The sequence below is a fragment of the Mustela erminea genome, chromosome 1, assembly GCF_009829155.1.
Source record: "Mustela erminea isolate mMusErm1 chromosome 1, mMusErm1.Pri, whole genome shotgun sequence".
NCBI lineage: Eukaryota > Metazoa > Chordata > Mammalia > Carnivora > Mustelidae > Mustela > Mustela erminea.
In genome coordinates, this window is record NC_045614.1 from 98,263,229 (window position 1) to 98,281,445 (window position 18,217).

Sequence of the window (18,217 nt, forward strand, 5' to 3'; positions counted from 1 at the left end):
ACAAAATTGCCTATCTACATTCCAGGTGCATCTTCAAATTGTTTATCCCCAGCACTCATTAAAAGCTTGGTAGTAAGAAATAAATGTTAGGACATCTGGATTAAAAGGGGGCCTTGAACACACATCTCCTTCACCCACTCTTGGAAACATCATTAAAGCTACAATAAAGGCATCATTTTATAAGCATAATACACAAGAACAGGAAGAACAAGAGAGGAGTCAGCAGCAACAAAATTAATTTTGGAAGCTGAAAAGCAGATGCATAAGTAGTAACTGACTTAACAGATCTGGGAAAGCCAAATCTTAAGCTGGCAGTAAGGAAAGCCAAGAACCAACAGAACTTACTCTGCAGAATCTTCAAAAGGCTCAGGAATTAACAGCACCAGGTACCTCTGGAGAAGATGGTGATGGGGGTAGGGAGAAGGTGGTAGCTGAAATAAGGAGGATTAGATGAAAGCTGCTTAAAAAACAACTGCATCCCTAAATACTCTCCTCAGTTGCACATCTTTTGTTAACTCTGACAACTAGAGTTTTATTCTTTGGAGAAGGCAAAAGTCGTCTCTGGACCATTAGATACCAGGCACAACTGAAGGTAAAGGTACTGCTTTAAAACAACAGTGATCAAGTAAATATATGCCTCCTAAATTCTTGAACCCTTCCCCTACTTAAGATGGATAGTGCTGGCACCCAGGCCTTTACCATCCATGCATGAAATGATAAGTCTTCTTTAGAAACTCAAACCAGCCTAAGAGGAACTAAAGATACCAAGACTGGGACTACCCAGAGAAAGCTCAGCAACATCACTCTGCAATCACCAACCTCACAGTTGGTAAGCCCCATTCACAAGATTTTTAGACCCTACCCTTAAACATGAAGAGTAAATCAAGGGTTAACGCTCACCAGAGAATGGCTATCACTAAGGCTAGGATGAAAAGAACTAGAAAAAAAGTCATTCAAAAGAGCTTAGCAGGGGAAAGAATTTAATATACTTGAAGACTTAAGAGAGACTATTAGAAATCAGAAACATTGTAGCAGAAAAAAATATTAAAGAAAATTTCATTATAAGAAAACATCAAAGAACAAAACTGCCACCACTATTTTTGGAAAGGTAAGAAAAAGAAAAAAAGAAATCCTTAGAAATTAAGAACATGATAGCAAAAATGAAAACCTCAATATGGGGCTCTAAAGATAAAGGTGAGAAAATCTTCCCAGAGTACAGCCAAAAGACTAGGAAAGATAACAAAATTATACAACCAAACCAGAAGGTCCTAAATCTAAATAACTGGCTTTTCAGGGGGCGGGGTACAACAGAGAAAAAGGATGGGGAAAAATTGGTAAAACATAATTCAAAAGAATCTCCCAAAACTGATGAATATGACTTCTTAGATTCAAAGGATTAGACAAAATGATGAATGAAAATAGACCCACATCAAATTACATTGTCATAAAATTTCAGAATACATAGGACTAAAAACTTCTATACATTTCCAGAAAAAGATGAGAGAAAAGGAGACAGAGAGAGAAAAAGAGATAAAGAAACGGATCAGATTTAAAGATTAGGGAACAAAACAGCTTTAGACTCCTGCACCACAATGTAAACTAAAAGGTAACAGACCGAAGTCTTCACAGTTTTGAAGGGGAATTATTTTCAGCCTAGAATTCTATACCCAGCCAAACTACCAATCAACTATGAGAGATGAAAAGACACTTTCAAGAAATTTACCTCCCCTGCATCTTTTCTTAGGGAGCTACTAAATGATTTCTTTCAACAAAATGACACAAAACCAAGAAGAAGAAGATGTGGAATAGAAGAAACAGGAGATCTAACAGAGGACAGATGTAAAGGGAGCTATCCTAGGATGAAAACAGTATCCTGGTTCACGTAAGAATAAGAAAGCGACTCCAAATTTTCTTCATAAATACAAAATTGATAGGAATAAACATCTTAAGAGGACATGTGAATAAATGGCAATAAACCTGGAGTTAAATTACATTGATGAATACAAAGAAAACAAAATAACAACAAAAAGAGTATTAACTCTAAGGGGGAAAAAGATGCTGAGGAAAATAAAAATAACATGTCTCAGCTCTCATTTGTAGTCCTAAAAATGTAAACATTGATATAAACATAAATATTAAACTAACCAAAATTTAAATTACATCAGAATGGGGAAGAGACTGTATATTGAGTAGGTGCATATACACTGTAGAAGGGGAGAAAAAAGAGAACTAAACCCTGTTAGCATAAAAGAAAGTCAATAGCTAATGCAAAGAATGAAAACCCAAGATGCATTATAAGCATGATACGTAGACACTGAGAAAACACCAAAACAATAAGAGAGTTCAAAGTAAACTGCCTTGGGAGAAAGAGAAAGAGTTGGAGTACAGGTGTTGTTTGTTTTTCTCATCAAACATGCAGAATTCAGTGACATGCTGAATTTAGTGACATATATATAACTTTATTCTTTAAACAATAGACTTTTTATGCACTAAATGTATTCTTTATTCCCTCCTCTAATCCAGATACTCTAAATGTTAATCTTAAAATAGACCAGATCATCAGAAAGCTGTGTGTCTGGGACTGCATTTTAACCATCTGTATAAGTATCTTTAGGAAATTATACAAAGTTCTTTTGCTAAGCAGTTACAGCAAGGAACAGCTAAACTAAACCCTATAAAACACTTATATTTACTGTAGAGAAGTAAAGGATGTTTTACAACTTCATATAGTCTTCTCTATGGAAACACAGAAGGAATTTCTTGCAGGCCTCAATACTCAATAACTATTCTTACATTAAACAAACAGCTTTTCTTTCTTCCCTTCCCCTAAAATATGGACACTGCAATTCATGTATAGGGCTCTTTAATTCCTCATTTCTGATGGCTGCCAGAAAACTGGGAAAAGAACTGATGACCTAACTGAACAACAGGAATACAAAGATTTTAAGAGAATATTATGAAAAATTATATGTCTACAAATTGGACAACCTAGAAGAAATGGATAAATTCGTAGAAACATGTAACCTACCAAAACTGAAGCAGGAAGACATAGAAAATTTGAACACACTGATAATCAGCAAAGAAATTGAATCGGTAATCAACAAACTCCCCAAAAACAAGACATCTTCACAAATGAATTCTACCAAACATCTGAAGCAAAGTTAATCCTGTTCATCTCAAACTACTCCAAAACATAGAAGTGGAAGGAAAGCTCCCAAAGTCATTGGTTAGCATTACCCTATTCCATAATCAGATAAAAACTCTGCTAAAAAATAGAGAGCTACAGTCAACAAGTCTTGATGAACATAAGATGCAAAAATCCTCAACAAAATATTGCCAAACTAAATCCAACAATAGATTTAAAAAATCATTCACCATGATCCAGTAGGATTTACTCCTGGGATGCAGGGTGGTTCAATTTTCACAAATGAATCAACATGATACACCACTTTAATAAAAGAAATTATAAGAACCATATGATCTTTTCAATAAATGAAGAAGTATTTGCAAAGTACAGCATCCATTCATGATAAAAGCCCTCAACAAAGTAGGTTTAGAGGGAATATACCTCAACATAATAAGGCCTTATATAAAAACCCACAGCTAACAACATACTCAGTGGGAAAAATTGAGAGCTTTTCCCCTGAGGGCAGGAACCATGCAAGAATTTTCTCTCTCACCACTTTTATTTAACATGGTACTCGAAGTACTAGCCACAGCATCAGATAAGAAAAAGAAAAGGCATCCAAACTGGTAAGAAAGAAAACTCAATATTTTGAAAACTGTAAAGACATGACCAAGAACTGAAAAATGAATTCACTAAGTTCACAGGATACAAAAACCAATACACAGAAATCTGTTGCATGTCTATATACTTAATGAACCAACAGAAAGAGATATTAATAAAACAATCCCATTTACAACTACAACCAAAAATGGTAAAATGCTAAGAATAAAATTAACCAAAGAGGTGAAAAACCTGTACTCTGAAATCTATAAAATCTATAAAACACTGGTGACAGAAAAAAACAAAATGGAAAGGTACTACATGCTCATGGATTGGGAGAGCAAATATTATTAAAATGTCTATTTTATAATCAAATACAGTCCCTATAAAAATGCCAATAACATTTTTCACAAAATAAAACAAAAAATCCTAAAATTTGTGTGCAACCACTAAAGACCCCAAACAGCCAAAGCAATCTTGAAAAAGAACAAAACTGGAGGTATCACTATCTCAGAGTTCAAGCTATACTACAAAGCTGTAATAATCAAAACAGTATGGCACTGACATAAAAACATATAGCTCACTGGAATAGAACAGAAAGTCCAGAAACAAACCCACGATTATAGGTCAATTAATATAAGACAAATGAGGCAAAAACATGCAGTGGGAAAAAAGTTTCTTCAACAAATAGGAATGGAATGGGAAACTGGACAGCTACATGCAAAAGAATGAAACTGGACAACTTTTCTTACACCATACGCAAAAATAAGTCCTAAATGGACTTAAGACCTAATTGTGAGACCTGAAACCATAAAAATCCTAGAAGACAACAAAGGCAGTAATTTCTTTGACACTGGCCCTGGCAACGTTTTTCTAGATATGTCTCCCAGGTCAAGGGAGACAAAGGCAAAAATAAACCATTGGGACTACATCAAAATAAACAGCTTCTGAACAGCCAAAAAAAAAAAAAAAAAACAATCAACAAAAAAAGACAACCTACTGAATGGGAGAACATATTTGTAACTGATATATCCACTAAAGGATCAGTATCTAAAATACACAAAAGGGGCGCCTGGGTGGCTCAGTGGGTTAAAGCCTCTGCCTTCGGCTCAGGTCATGATCTCAGGGTCCTGGGATCGAGCCCCACATGAGGCTCTCTGCTCAGCAGGGAGCCTGCTTCCTCCTCTCTCTCTCTGCCTGCCTTTCTGCCTACTTGTCATCTCTGTCTGTCAAATAAATAAAATCTTAAAAAATAAATAAATAAATAAATAAATAAAATACACAAAAAACTTACAAAACTCAACACCCCCCAAAAAAAAAAATCCAATTTAAAAATGGGCAGAAGACATGAACAGACCCTTTTTTCCAAAAAAAACATACAGATGGCCAACAGATAGGTGAAAAAATACACAACATTACTAATCACTGGAAAAACGCAAATCAAAACCACAATGAGGTATCATCTCACACCTGTCAGAATGGCTAAAATAAAAAACAAGAGAAACAACAAGTGTTGGCAAAGACATGGAGGAAAAGGAACACTTGTGCACTGTTGATGAGAATGCAACTAGATGCAACTGGTGCATCCACTGTGGAAAACAGTATAGAGGGTCCTCAAAAAATTAAAAATAGAGTTACCATGTGATCCAGTAATTCTACTACTGGGTATTAAACCCCAAAATACAAAAAAACTAATTAGATATATGCATTCCTATGTTTATAGCAGTATTATTTACAATAGCTAAACTACAGAAGCAACCCAAGTGTCCATTGACAGATGAATGGATAAAGATGTGGTGCACATATACATAATGGAATATTACCCATCCGTAAAAAAGAATGAAATCTCACTATTTGCAACAACTTGTATGGGTCTAGAGTGTATGATAGTAAGTGAAATAAGTCAGTCATAGAAAGACAAATACCATATAATTTTCATCATAGGTGGAACTTAAGAAACAAAACAAATGAACAAAGAAAAAAAGAGGCAAAAAACCAGACTCTCTATAAATATAGAGTACAAAGTGATGGTTACCAGAGGGGAGGTGGCTGCGGAATGGGGTAAAAACAGGTGAAGGAGACTGAGAGTACACTTACCTGATGAGCACTGAGTAATGTACAGAATTCCTGAATCACTATATTGTATACCTGAAACTGTCACACTGTACATTAATTATATTGGAATTTGAAAGCAAATTTTAAAAAAGAACAAAATGTGTATAGATAAATGCGGTTCTGGAGATTTGCTTTCTACCCTTTAGATAGAAATTGCCTAAGTACCTATTTGATTATGGGAAAGTCCTAAGGAAGTTCAAACAGATACAAAAACTACAGAATGTTTTCAGAGTTGTTTTTGACACTGTAGTAGACTCCCCAGGGCTAATTCTCTGCACCTGGGACCCTCAGACTTGGAGAAACTCCCCCCTGAATAACTAAGTAAAGAAGAGAATCAAAGTAAGCTAAATCCTTTTCAGATCTCAATCATTTCTGGGATGGTCCTGATGGGAAGGAAGTGTAGTGTAGGCAGAGATGATAAACTGCTGGCCTAAGCTGCATGTTCAAACTGATAGTGGTTGACATAAGAAAGCTCCCGTATTTATCATACATGCAGCCAGTAATTGAGAGACTATAAACTTCAATGCCCATGACACAGACTGAGAACAAGTTATGTGGAAAAGAGCTGATGGCCAGTTAACAATACATTCCAAAAGTATGCAGAAGGGCCTCAGCAGACTGTAGTGGACCTCATATGTAGTATCACCAAGTCAGAGTGACAGGCCTTCATGTGATTTATAACCCTGCCTTGGCTTTCATTTACGGCAGATGTTAAGAGCCAATGTTTCTACAACTCCCCTATATGACAGTTTTACAAAATGGAAAAAAAAAAAAAACCAACCCCACAGTGTTTTCAATAACAACAACAACAGAGAATGGTCACCAATGGTTGATTATCTACCACATAATTAATTCCTCCTATGTTAAAATCATAGGGAATACAAAGAAGTGTAAGACATGACACTTACACACACAGACATATAGACATATACACATCAGGACAATATGAGACAAATGAAAGTACTAGAGAAGTACAGAAGGTAACAGATATTTAAGAGGTCTGGAAATGTAACCAGAAAGTTTGAGCTCCAGGGCGATGTTTAATAGTGGGAAATATCTTCCCAAAAAAGGAAAATAGAGAGGACATTTTGGTTCAGAGGATGGTAATGTGGAAGTACTAGGTAGGATTACTGCATAATAAGTAGATCAGTTTGGCTGCAATGAAGGGTATGAGTAGGGCAGCAGTAACAAGGAAGGATGGAAAGAAGGACCTAACCAAATTATAGGGTCTCAAATACCAGACTAAAAGGTTTGAATCCCAAGCCTATTCTAGAGATAATACAACTTTTAAAGGTTTTTGAGCAGTACAGTAATAAGAAAGCAAAGCTTCAGATTTATTCAGCAATGGTATATAAAAATATACTGGAAAATGACAAATTGGAAGAAGCAGTACCACACAGTTAAACGTACAGTGTTAAGAACTCATCCTAAATGATGATGGAAAGGAAAAGAGATGATTGAGGCCCATTATGAATAAAGTGACAGACCTTGATGATAAATGAAATAAAATCATAGCCAGCTATGAGCCTTACAGAACAGAGGAACATTACTATGGGTTATAGAAATATGTAAGTAAAAATATGCTGACCTGGCTTGAAAATATCCAGCAGATAAAAATGTGGAATGGGGACTAAGAAATAGAAAAGGCTGAGAGATAGCAAGGGTTGAGAGATAACAAGTTTTGTCCCCAGTGTTTAGAACAGATAAGAAGAGTAAATCAACTGACAAAATGAAACCTTGTCAATTCAAAATCTAACCTAATAGCTTTTAGGAAAAAGATTTTGACTTTGAAGATAATCGAGCCCTAGATAGCTATAAAATACTACATCTTTGAAGTATATCCTGTTCTGATGAAAATCTCTTACATTTGCATTCCGAAAGCAACAACAAAAACAAAAAAGGGTTAGCTCCCAGGACAAAGTCAGCTGAACTGAAACTATTTTAAGACATAAATAAAAACATATACATTATACTGCTGTCAAAACCGCAGCTGAAAAGAGGGGTTTTATTCAGATTACAAAAGTGAAAAAGGTATCTATAAATACAGGATATCAAATGTAATATGAATGAACACATTGCCTACAATGAAAAAGAAAATTAGAACAAGAATTTGTAGTTAGGAGCAATGATCTTTTTTATTGAGGCTGTTCTTAAAAACTAGAATTTTCATATTCTGGACATGGGTCACTTTTTAATGGAATATCCAGCCTTTTGAACCTCATTTTATTTCCTATTTGGCCTAAGTACATGGTCTTAAAAGAGTTAAGAACTGTCATGAAAGTGAAGATAGTAACCTCACAAAGTAGAACTTGGCCTGGCTTATAATAATTCCAGTTTTGCTTCTGAATCTTGATACCCCGGAGGTTCTTAGAAAAAAAGACCTGAACTAAGCTACTGGATCCTTCTAAAAGCAAAATTTTAGCATGAGAGATCCTCCTTATCTTTCTCTCAGATTGAAAAAAAGCTGGGTACTGAACTTCTTTATTTATTTATTTTGAACTTCTTTAGATTAACTCTTTATATATTTAACTTTTTTGTGACAAATTAGGGTTGAGTTATACATGAGATAAGCTGAGTCCTCTCTATAATTCTACCAGATGACCTAAGACTAAACTCTTATTGTAAGAAGGCCCTGAATGACTCCTATACCTTAATTCAATTAAACTGTGACACATTCTGGAAACATCGACATGTGTGTACAAAATACATAAAACAACCTCCATGTCTTTTAGTCCTTTTATAACGTGGAGAGTTTTGTGCAAAGAAAATCTGTAATTATTTTTAAATGGTACTGGCAGAATTAAAGTAATTTAAATAATGTTTGTGTGTCTCTCTAAGACCAAATAAAACCTGTGGGATGTATAATACTGTTCCAGAATGCCCAGATAATATATATATGCAAGAACGTGCTCATCTTTTCCTACAGAAGTGAAAAATTTTTAAAGAAAAGCTCAAAAACTCTCAAATGAAGATCAGAAAGAGAACCAGACACTCACTAGTCGGTCTCTGTCATTTTGGAGTGATGACATAGCTTTCTTTAAACTCTGGACTTCAGCCGGGTTGGTTGCAGGCTGGGCTGCAGACCTCTGCTTCCCCTCCTCTGACTTGCGGAATTTCTCCAGTTCATTCAACAGGTGATCTCTCTCATTCTGTAGACTGGCCATAGCCTTGGAAAAGGACTGCACTTGGTTGTAAGAATCTTCTAGTTGTGAGGACAAGTGAAGCAGTTGCTCATCTTTGGACAGAAGCTGTTGGTTAAGTTTCTCGAGGCGAGGCAAGCTGGTATCCTCAGTGGAGTTCACAGAAAGGGCACCTTTCGAAACAGGAGCATCTCTTCTCCTGCTTAGGAGCCCCTGTTCTTCTCTCAGCTCTGTCAGCTCCTTCAGACTGGCATCGTATTTCCTTTTCAGTTCATCAAGCTCCTCATTGGCACGATCTCTGCTGTTTTGTAGGGAATTCATAGACCTTCCAAAAGACTGGATTTGTGCTGTGAGGTCTTTATTTTCTTTGGTGACTGAGAGTAATTTCTGTTCCATCTCCACCAGATCTCTTGCCAGCTCTGCCACTCTCTCCTCTGCGGTTTCTGTTTCGTTTCGCATTATCCCTGCATCATGATGAAGATGTTTCAATTCTTTCTTCAGTTTATCTTCAATTTCACCCACCTTCTTGGCAGCCTCCTTCTGAACACGAACCAATTCCTCTTCCAGTTCTGTAATTCTCTTCTGAGAGGAGAAAACGATAGTACTTAACCTCTGTACTTCTTCTTCTTTTACTTTAAGTTGGGCCTGAAATATTCCTAAAGTTCCTTCTTCTTGCAAGGCTGTCAATTGTCTCTTTAGTTGGGATACAGACACATTTAAGCTCTCAATCTCTTTAGACAAACCTTGTTTCTCCTCCTCTAGAGCAAGAGAGGACCTTCGCAGATCCTCCTTTGCTTCCTCAGACTCCTTCAGCTTTTCTTCCAATCTGACACATTCACTTTTCAGCTCCTTATTCTGCTGAAGTTGAGCGTCAAGGAGCTGCTTTTGCTGGCAGTCCTTTCTTGATATCACTTGGTTCAGGTCTTCTCTATATTGGATTAGTTCTGCATCTAGTTTGGCATTCTCAGAATTGAGATCATCCATATGACTCCGCAAGCATCGAATTTCTTCTTTAAGCTTGTTATTCTCAGCAGCAGCGTCTTGGATGAGTTGATCTTTTTCCAAGATGACAGAGAGATGTCGCTCTTCCAGCTGCTGGTAGTCACCTACGATGCGGTCTCTGTCATCCTGGAGAGAAGACATGGATTTAACAAAGGAATTCAACTGAGCCTTCTGCTGCAAGTTTTCCTTTTTGATGGCTTTCAGTGCCTCCATAAGCTGGTTGGTTTTGTCAACAGCCTTTTTGTTCTCCTCTTCTAGGACAACATTCTCCTCTTCCTCCTGCAACAACAGGTTTTCTAATTCTTTAATTTCTTTATTATGTTGCTGATGTAGTTCAGCAACAGCTACTTGGACTGCCTGTTCCTTGGCAGAAAGCAAGCTTATAATCTTCTGCTCTTTCATGTTTATTTCTTCATGCAGCCTGCTGGTCAGTTCTCTGGAGGCCTGAAGATCTGTCTCTAGCTGTTCATAACTGAACTTACAATTCTGGATATCAGCCTCTTGCCGCTTTATGATTCCTTCTAAGTTTTCTTTGTTTTCCTTACATTTTTCTAAAGAGTTATTTAAATCAGCTGACTGGTCTCTGAGAATCTTAAGTTCTGATTCCAACTTAACTAATTCATTCTGAGAACTGTGGTATAGTTGTCGAGTCTCTTCTAGCTGGGACAAAAGTTCTTTGTTTTCCCCCTGCAGAGTCTCACAGACCTTCTGTTGAAGCTGAACCTCTGTCTGGGCCTTGGACTCCCAAATCTGCTTGTCATGTTCAAGCCTGGAAAAAAAAGAGAGAAGGTCATTAATCACAGATTTCAAGGGAACACTATTTGATGCCTAAGGGACATATACAACATTACTCAGATTTAAAGATGAAGCAGTATTCATAATTAAAGGTGCTCATCCTTTCAACGAAGAGGTATTAGTTCTACTGGATGTTCTGCATTGAAGATATATTGCATCTAAGGTTATTTAAGTCCTAAAACTCCAAAGCCATGTTGCTTATTTTAGTGACGTGACTTTGCACACCCTAGAAAGCAGTACTTTCTATTATTTTGCTTTACTTTGCTCCAGAAAAGCTCAAGTGTAGCTCCTTAAAGGAATAATCTTGGTATGACAATGAGGAAACCTGTCTCAAAGAAGAAAAATCCTAATAAAAGTGGAGGAGTTCCCAGTATGGGGGTCACCATCAGCTCCTGAATTTGAAAAATGATATAAAATTGATGTTAGAGGACAATAACTCTCATGCAGTATGAATTGATGTTGAATATGGGAAAGAGAAAAGAGGACATCATTTATAAGGCTATAACAATCATTTGGCAGTACCGCAGTAAAAATCCAGACATAGTAGTGGAAATGAAAATGAAAAGAAAGGGAGAAATAAAAGAGTTCTCCCAATAGAAAGATGGGAAGAGAAGCAGACATAGATTTTCCATCTTAATATTAGCCAAAAGTCACTGACAAAAAAGGAGAGAGTCAGAAGTGAGACAGAATACAGGGAAAATTTCTAGTGAAATTTAAACCAAAATTAGTCCCATAATATTAATAGGCATAAAAATAGTTTAAATAGAGGCCTTCTTTACCTTCAGTTACATTTAGAAGAGCAAAAAAGTTCCACATTTACCTGGAAATATTGATCTTCAATTCCTCCATGTGGATGGACATCTGCCTAAGTTGATCCTTTAGAACACTGCAGTTCTCCTCTTTGAGTCTAATTTCTTCTTCTTTGGTTTGAATAGCATCACTGAATTTCCTCTCCCATTTCTTGGCTTCATCTATCACCCTGTCTCGATCATCCTGAAGGGAAGACATGCTCTTTGTGAAAGCTGCAAGCTGGGCCACGGTACTGTCCAAGTTTTCCTGAAGTTGCTTAACTTCCTTGTCTTTCTTGTTCAAAGTCATCTGAATCTCTCCAAATGTCTCTTCCAAGTGGACTTTTTCTCTATGCAAAGCATCCAGTTTCTCTTGCATGTTCTTCTTCTCTTTCAGGTGTTTCTCTTCTACCTGCTCCAGTCTTCGCTCCAAATCTTCATCCTTTTGTTTCATTTGGCTTTTAACTGATTCTTTGTTTGACTGAAGTTCCTTTTTCAACTTAAGATTGTCTGCTAGGACCCTTGCTGCTTCACTCTGAGTATCATCTAGCAGAACTTTGAAGCTAGCCAATTCTGCTTCTGCCTTCTTGCGGTGTTCGGTGGCCTGAGCCAGATTTTCTTTGGTTATTTCCAAATCTTTTTGAGACTCGGTCTGAACAAATTCTAAGGCCTTAACAGTTCTCTCCAGAGCACTGATTTTCTCTTGGTACCTGATGCAGTCCTTCTGCAGCTGCTTTACTTCCTGCTGTTTTTCTTTTAAGAGTTCCTGTAGTTCCTTCGCATGGCTTTTATTGCCAGGTCCCTTCTGAGCACCTTGAATTTTCTCCAAATATTCCTTTCGTATTTCTGATTCCACCTTGGTTTTCTCTTTGACTAACTGCTGCTTTTCTTCTTCCAATTCACTCACACATTTTTTAAGGTTCTGCATTTCAGATTCTAGTAGCTCATTTTTTATTTGGGCATCTGTAACATCCTGATAGTAATTCCCAATGCTTCCATTAAGTTCTGCTAACTGATTCATAAGCCTTTCTTCCAAATCATCTTTCTCTTCTTCTGCTGTCTCCTTTAGCTTGGTAACTCTGGCAAGTTCTTCTCGTATTTGCTGATTTGATAGGTTTATTTTGGTTACTTCTTCCTGAAGCATTTTTAGTTCGCCATCCTTCGCTGATATTTGACTCCGTAAAGTACTTCTCTCATTTTCTAAAGTTTGGCTAAATTCCCTTTCTTTCTGCTTCTCTTCCTCTAACTCAGCAATTCTTTCTTTGAGCTGATCAATCTGCTGAAGATAGTTATTAATTTCATCATGTGAGCTGACATTCTCACCTTCATCAGGCTTCTTGGCACTGTTCTCTGACAAAATGGATTCTGAATCTTCCGGCCCAGTGTTCATGTCCCGAGAGTCTTGCTCATTAGACTCACCTGGGACAGACTGTGTTGCCCCTTCAATGATACTCCTTTGGTTATCCTGTTTCTCAGTGGCCTTTAGGCTACCTTCTATGGACACAACACTTTCTACTTGATGCTTTAAATCTTGAACCTCTTCACTTAGAGAGTCCTTCTCAGTCATTAAAGCCTCAAACTCTTTAGAAAGGGTTTTATACTCTGTTTTGACCCTTTCTAGTTCCTCTTTCAAGTTGGAATTGGAAGAAAGGAGTGCCTCCATAACATCATTAGATGCACCTCCTCCAGACTGTACCTCTGCTCTAAGCCGGTCATTCTCTTCTTCCAGTTCTAGGATTTTCTGCTGTTTAGATTTGGCAAACTTTCTCATCTTTTCCTTCATTTCCTCCATTTCCTGTTCAGTTTCCTGCAACTGCTTTTCTGCTTCTTTCTTGTTTGCTTCTGTGCTTCTTAACTTTCCATAAAGTTCTTGTTTCTCCTGCCTCACAGTTTCCACGACATGCTGAATCCTTTCTGCCTCATTACTGACATTCTCATAAGACTGCAGAAGAACTTCATACTCTTTTTGTAACTCTTTGTGTTTCTCTTGCCACTCAGTGCTTTCTGCAATCTTAGAACATTTCAAAGATTCGATTTCCTTCACTAACTTTTCCTTATCTTCGGTAAGATCCTCCAGAGCTAATTTCAAACTTTCACAAGAGCCATTGAGACTTTGATTTTCCATTAAAGATCTGTCCATTTCTGTAATGAGCTTGTCTCTTTCTTCCTGAAGAGCAGCTAACTTCCCTAAGAACATATCTTTTTCTTTATTTTGAGTAGAGACTTGGCTTTCCATGTCTGCCAGAGACTTAGTGAGATGTTCAATGGTATCTCTTGCCACAGACAACTCCTCTTGGAGACCTTTGTTTTCTTTTAGTGCTTCTTTTCGGGAAATAAGGGCAGCTTGTAGTTTTCTCTGTATTTGTTGCTTTGCTTTACTTTCTTCTCCAGTCTCTTCTGGTTTTTGCTTCATTTCACAAAGTTCCACCTGTAACTGCTTTATCCTCTCATCATGTTCGTTGGCTTGCATTTCCAGCTGGGTGCGCAGAGCCTTGATTAAATCCTCTTGTTCCATTATCTCTGTCTGTACTTTTGTAAGCACCTCCTCTTTCTCATTAAGCTGTCCAGAAAGGTTTCTAACTTCTTCTTCCTTTTTGACTATGAGTTTTTGCAGTTCATCTAGTTCAGGCTGCAATTCTCTTAGATGTTCTAATCCAGCAATTTCTAGCTGACTGCTTTCCAATTTCTGCCTCAGGCTTTCTGCATAGGCTTCAGCTTCAAGGGACACTGTCCTTAGACTTTGGATTTCCAAACTTTGTTTATTTATCTGCTCTTGTAACTGAAATACCTCTTCTGATTTTTTAGTAAGCTCATTTGTTGCAGAACTAACCTTCAATTCCAACTCCTCTTTCTCCACCTCTATTTCTTTCAGCTGGGTCTTAATCTGGGCAACATAATTACTGCTCTGCAGAGCATCTCCATCTCTTGGATGAGAAAGAAGGTCAGACTCTGAAACAAGTTGAGGAGGTTGCTGCTCTGTGGTTTTGAATAAAGGCTCTTTTAAACTTGGAATGGGAGAGCCTGGATCCTGCTGGTCAATACCCAGGAGTTTTCTGTCTATAGACTCCTTTACTTGAATCTGGAGTTGTCTCAGCTGGTCTCCAATGTTCTCATTTTCCTTGCTCTGCTCATCGAACCGTTCTTGTAAGCGATTATACTCATCCTTCTGGTGCTTCAGCTCCTCCCTAAGATGTCTTTCTTTCTCCTGTGCCTTTTGTAGAATAGCCTTTCGAGAGGTTAACACTTCCTGTAGCTTCTTTTGAAGTTGTTCCTTTTCTTTTTCTAAGTCCAGTATCTTTTCTTCCAGTTCTGGTTTCCAGTGCTCTCCACTACCTGCACCAGGTGGACTGATCGCCACTGTTTCTTTTACAGGCGCTGCTGAGTCTCCATCACCTACATCCTTGTTACCTGTGGTTAATTTTTGGATAACTGCTTGGTTTTCAATGATTTCTGCTTGCAGCGAATCTATCTGGTTTGTCTTCTCTTGCAAGTTTTGATTCATCTGTTTGATCACAGCCTGTAACTGTTCTTCAGCTGCTACCTTTTCTTCTAAATCCTTCCTTATAAGCTCTAATTCCACCTCTTTCTCAGATATTGTCTGCTTTAAAGAAATTTCTACTTCGTGGCACTTAGCAGTCACACATTTTTCTGAGTCTTTTTTGCTTTCTTTATCTTCCTTCATTTCCCTCTTCTCACGCTCACTGAGTGGGATCTCATTCATAGATTCATCTTTCACTTTGGCCAATTCCTCTTCTAATCTACTGACTTTCTGTAGGAGCTCCTTTCTGTTAATAAGAGCTGCCTGGAGCTTTCTCTTTCTCTGTTCACTTTCTTTCTTCACAAGGTCTAATTCATGCTGAAGCTCTTCTTTACTTAGGAGCCCCACTGGGCTCAGCTCATCATAATTCTGTTTAAGGCCAGAAAGAACTTCTTTATCTTCTTCCACCTGCTCTTTTTTTGCCTCTTCAGCTCTCGATAATAAGTTCAGCTGTTCCTTAAGAGTCTTAATTTCAATCCCAAGAGAAAACTTCTCTTCATTAAGCTGGACCATTTTCTCAGTCATACTAAAGCTAATTTCTGTCACTTGCTGATCCTTCTCCAGGATGGTTTGTTGCAGGGTTTCCACATCTCTTTTTTTCTCCGATAAGAGTTGATCCATTTTTGCTATTTCAAGTTCCTTCTGTGAAAGAGCCTGGGAAAGTTCTTCCATCTTATTTGAGATATCTTTCACATGTTCTACTCCTTCAAGCACTTCATTTTCCTTCTTCTGCAGCTGGCTTTGCAGGCTTTTCACCAGTGTACTCTGCTCAGAAAACTGAAGCTGTATGTCATCCAGTTCATTCTGTAAAACTTCAATCTTCACATCTTTAGATTTGGCTTCTATACTTAGACTGTGGATCTGTTCAGTAAGCAAATTGTGATGATTCGTCTGACTTTCATAGTCAAGTCTTCTTTGCCTTTCTGCTTCTGCAAGGTTCACTTCCAGTTGTTGTACCTGAGCCCTCAGTTCTGTTACCACACTAAGTTCCTTTACTTGAGAAAGAAGCTGGTCTCTTTCTTCAGACAAAGCAGTGAATGCACTGTTGGTGTTTTCAGCTTTTTTCCTAAACTCTTCAATCAACTGGGTGAGGTTGCTGATTTCCTTAGCTTTCTCATCTAAATTTTCTTCATAGATTTCTTCTGCTTTATGAAAGTTTATCTCAAGCTCCGAAATTTGCCTTTTTAGCCTTTCCAATTCATCCTGGTGACACTGACAAATTCCTTGTACAGCAGAAGGGGGTTTATCAACCTCATCCTGCCTGGTTGATTTTAATTCCATCCCTGTGTCGTTCAAAGATATTTCCTCAGATGTTCTATTTTGATATTTACTACTCATCTGCTCTTCTTTTTCAACTGTTGGAAGACTGCTTTCTTCACATGGCATTGAGGGAAAATGTTGTCCTGTATCTTCAGGCAGTATTTTCATGCTAACTGTGGGTATTCCTTCACTCTCTGTCTGCTTCATTTCTTTCTGGTCAGGGACCTCAGGGGCCCCCTCAGCTTTTTTTCCCTGGAGCTGCAACTTAAGAAATGCAATCTCTTCTTGAGCTTCTTTCATTTCCAACAATAAAACTGACAGTTCTTTATGTTTCTGAGAAAATGTGTTGTCTAGGACATCCTGTCCACTCTCCTGGGCAGAAGGGCTGCTCCTATGGAGCGTGGTAATATCAACCATGTTGATCTATTTTTAAAAAAAGAAAGGAAAAGCCTCAATCAGATAGATGTCTTAGAAGAAAAAGTCTACTAAAAACTCCTATTTCATGCATTTTTTCAAATCTACAACTTACTAGTCTAAACTTCCTACCATAAAACTGCTAAATCCTTTTAAAATCAGTTTTTCCTTCCCAAATTGGACCTCTGAGAGTACCCTGTCAATCTTATACTGAGGCCAAGCCACAGTCATCAGACCTTATGGTAACTGGGAACTCCTTTACCAGATATCCCTTACTTGAGAAACTATTTTCTTTGTATTAAAACTCCTACGTGTTTCTTTTAAGAACCACTTAAAAATAAAAGGGAGGCAGGAAATGCATTAAATATTGTTTCATCCCAAACCAAGGAGGAAGTTATCATTCTTTTTCCTAAGCTATCTACTGAAATGGAAACTATTAAATAAGATAGCTATTACCAGATAAGTAGATTATCAAACAAGTAGGTTAAGATAAATTACCACTATCAAATAATCAAAAAGGAGTTCTGTAGAGGGTTGGGTATGAAATTACAGGCTTGTTTGACGAAATACTATTATTATTACAAAGATAACTGTGTTAGACTGCTCAACCCATATATATTATTTCTATAACTGTCTTCCGGGGAAACAGAATCAGTTAATCTCCTGATAAATTTCATTAGAATTTTACTAAATGAATTTGGGTTCAGTGTACACAATAAAATCTCCATCTTTGCCAATAACACCATTTTTTTTCCCAGAAAAAAATTTCAATTTGATATGAGAAAAAAAAAAAAAACCCACCAAGAGTACATTTTCTGCAGCCCAACTGCCTGAATTCACATCTTAGCTCCGCCATATATTAGCAAAAGCTGGCACACAGCAAATATTCAAGGAGTATTTGCTACTATGTTGATAGCATTCTCAGCCACTGAACAAAAAACATTCATCATTTTTAAAGTTATTTAAGAAAGATTATCATTTTTCATGATCATTATTCTTAATCATTTAAAATTCTTTGCTCTCTGCATTATCCATACTCAAATTTCTGAAGACTAAAACTAAACACCCTATTTAAACACATAGAAAAAATTCCTTTATAATTTCTTCAAGTCACATTCCAATTTTATCCATCCCTATATACATTAAAGACCTGATACAGTCAAGGTATCACTCCTGCCAGAAGACTTCAATATGATTCCTTTTTTGTTCTCTCTCTCACCTTAAGTATCCTTATTTCCTCTTTTTGTCATGCCACTTCACTCACTCTACTCCTTCCCTTGGTCACACCCTCTGCTGCTCCCTAGGATATCTATAAAATTCAATCAACTTTTTGGCTCAAGTGAAAAAAAAAAAAAATCAATGTTATCCACAATGAGAGAACAGAGAACCAAAGAACTTTCCCAAAACCAAAAGTAGCTTTTCCCAGCTACTGCCATTA

At 37.3% G+C, this 18,217-nt stretch overlaps 1 protein-coding gene across 6 annotated transcripts in view; it reads right to left on the reverse strand.

The window, feature by feature from the left end:
* The window catches only part of GOLGB1 (golgin B1), a 120,311-nt gene that overhangs the window by 18,741 nt on the left and 83,353 nt on the right, over positions 1-18,217 (reverse strand). For 5 of the 6 annotated variants that reach the window (XM_032334831.1, XM_032334833.1, XM_032334832.1 and 2 more), the window contains 2 exons: positions 11,600-16,788; positions 8,839-10,753 (listed from right to left, as the gene is read on the reverse strand). In XM_032334831.1, coding sequence (XP_032190722.1) covers positions 8,839-10,753; positions 11,600-16,788 — 7,104 coding nt within the window. Of the gene's footprint in view, positions 1-345; positions 432-8,838; positions 10,754-11,599; positions 16,789-18,217 lie in introns of all 6 variants that reach the window. The other variant, XM_032334835.1, reaches the window with a different exon arrangement.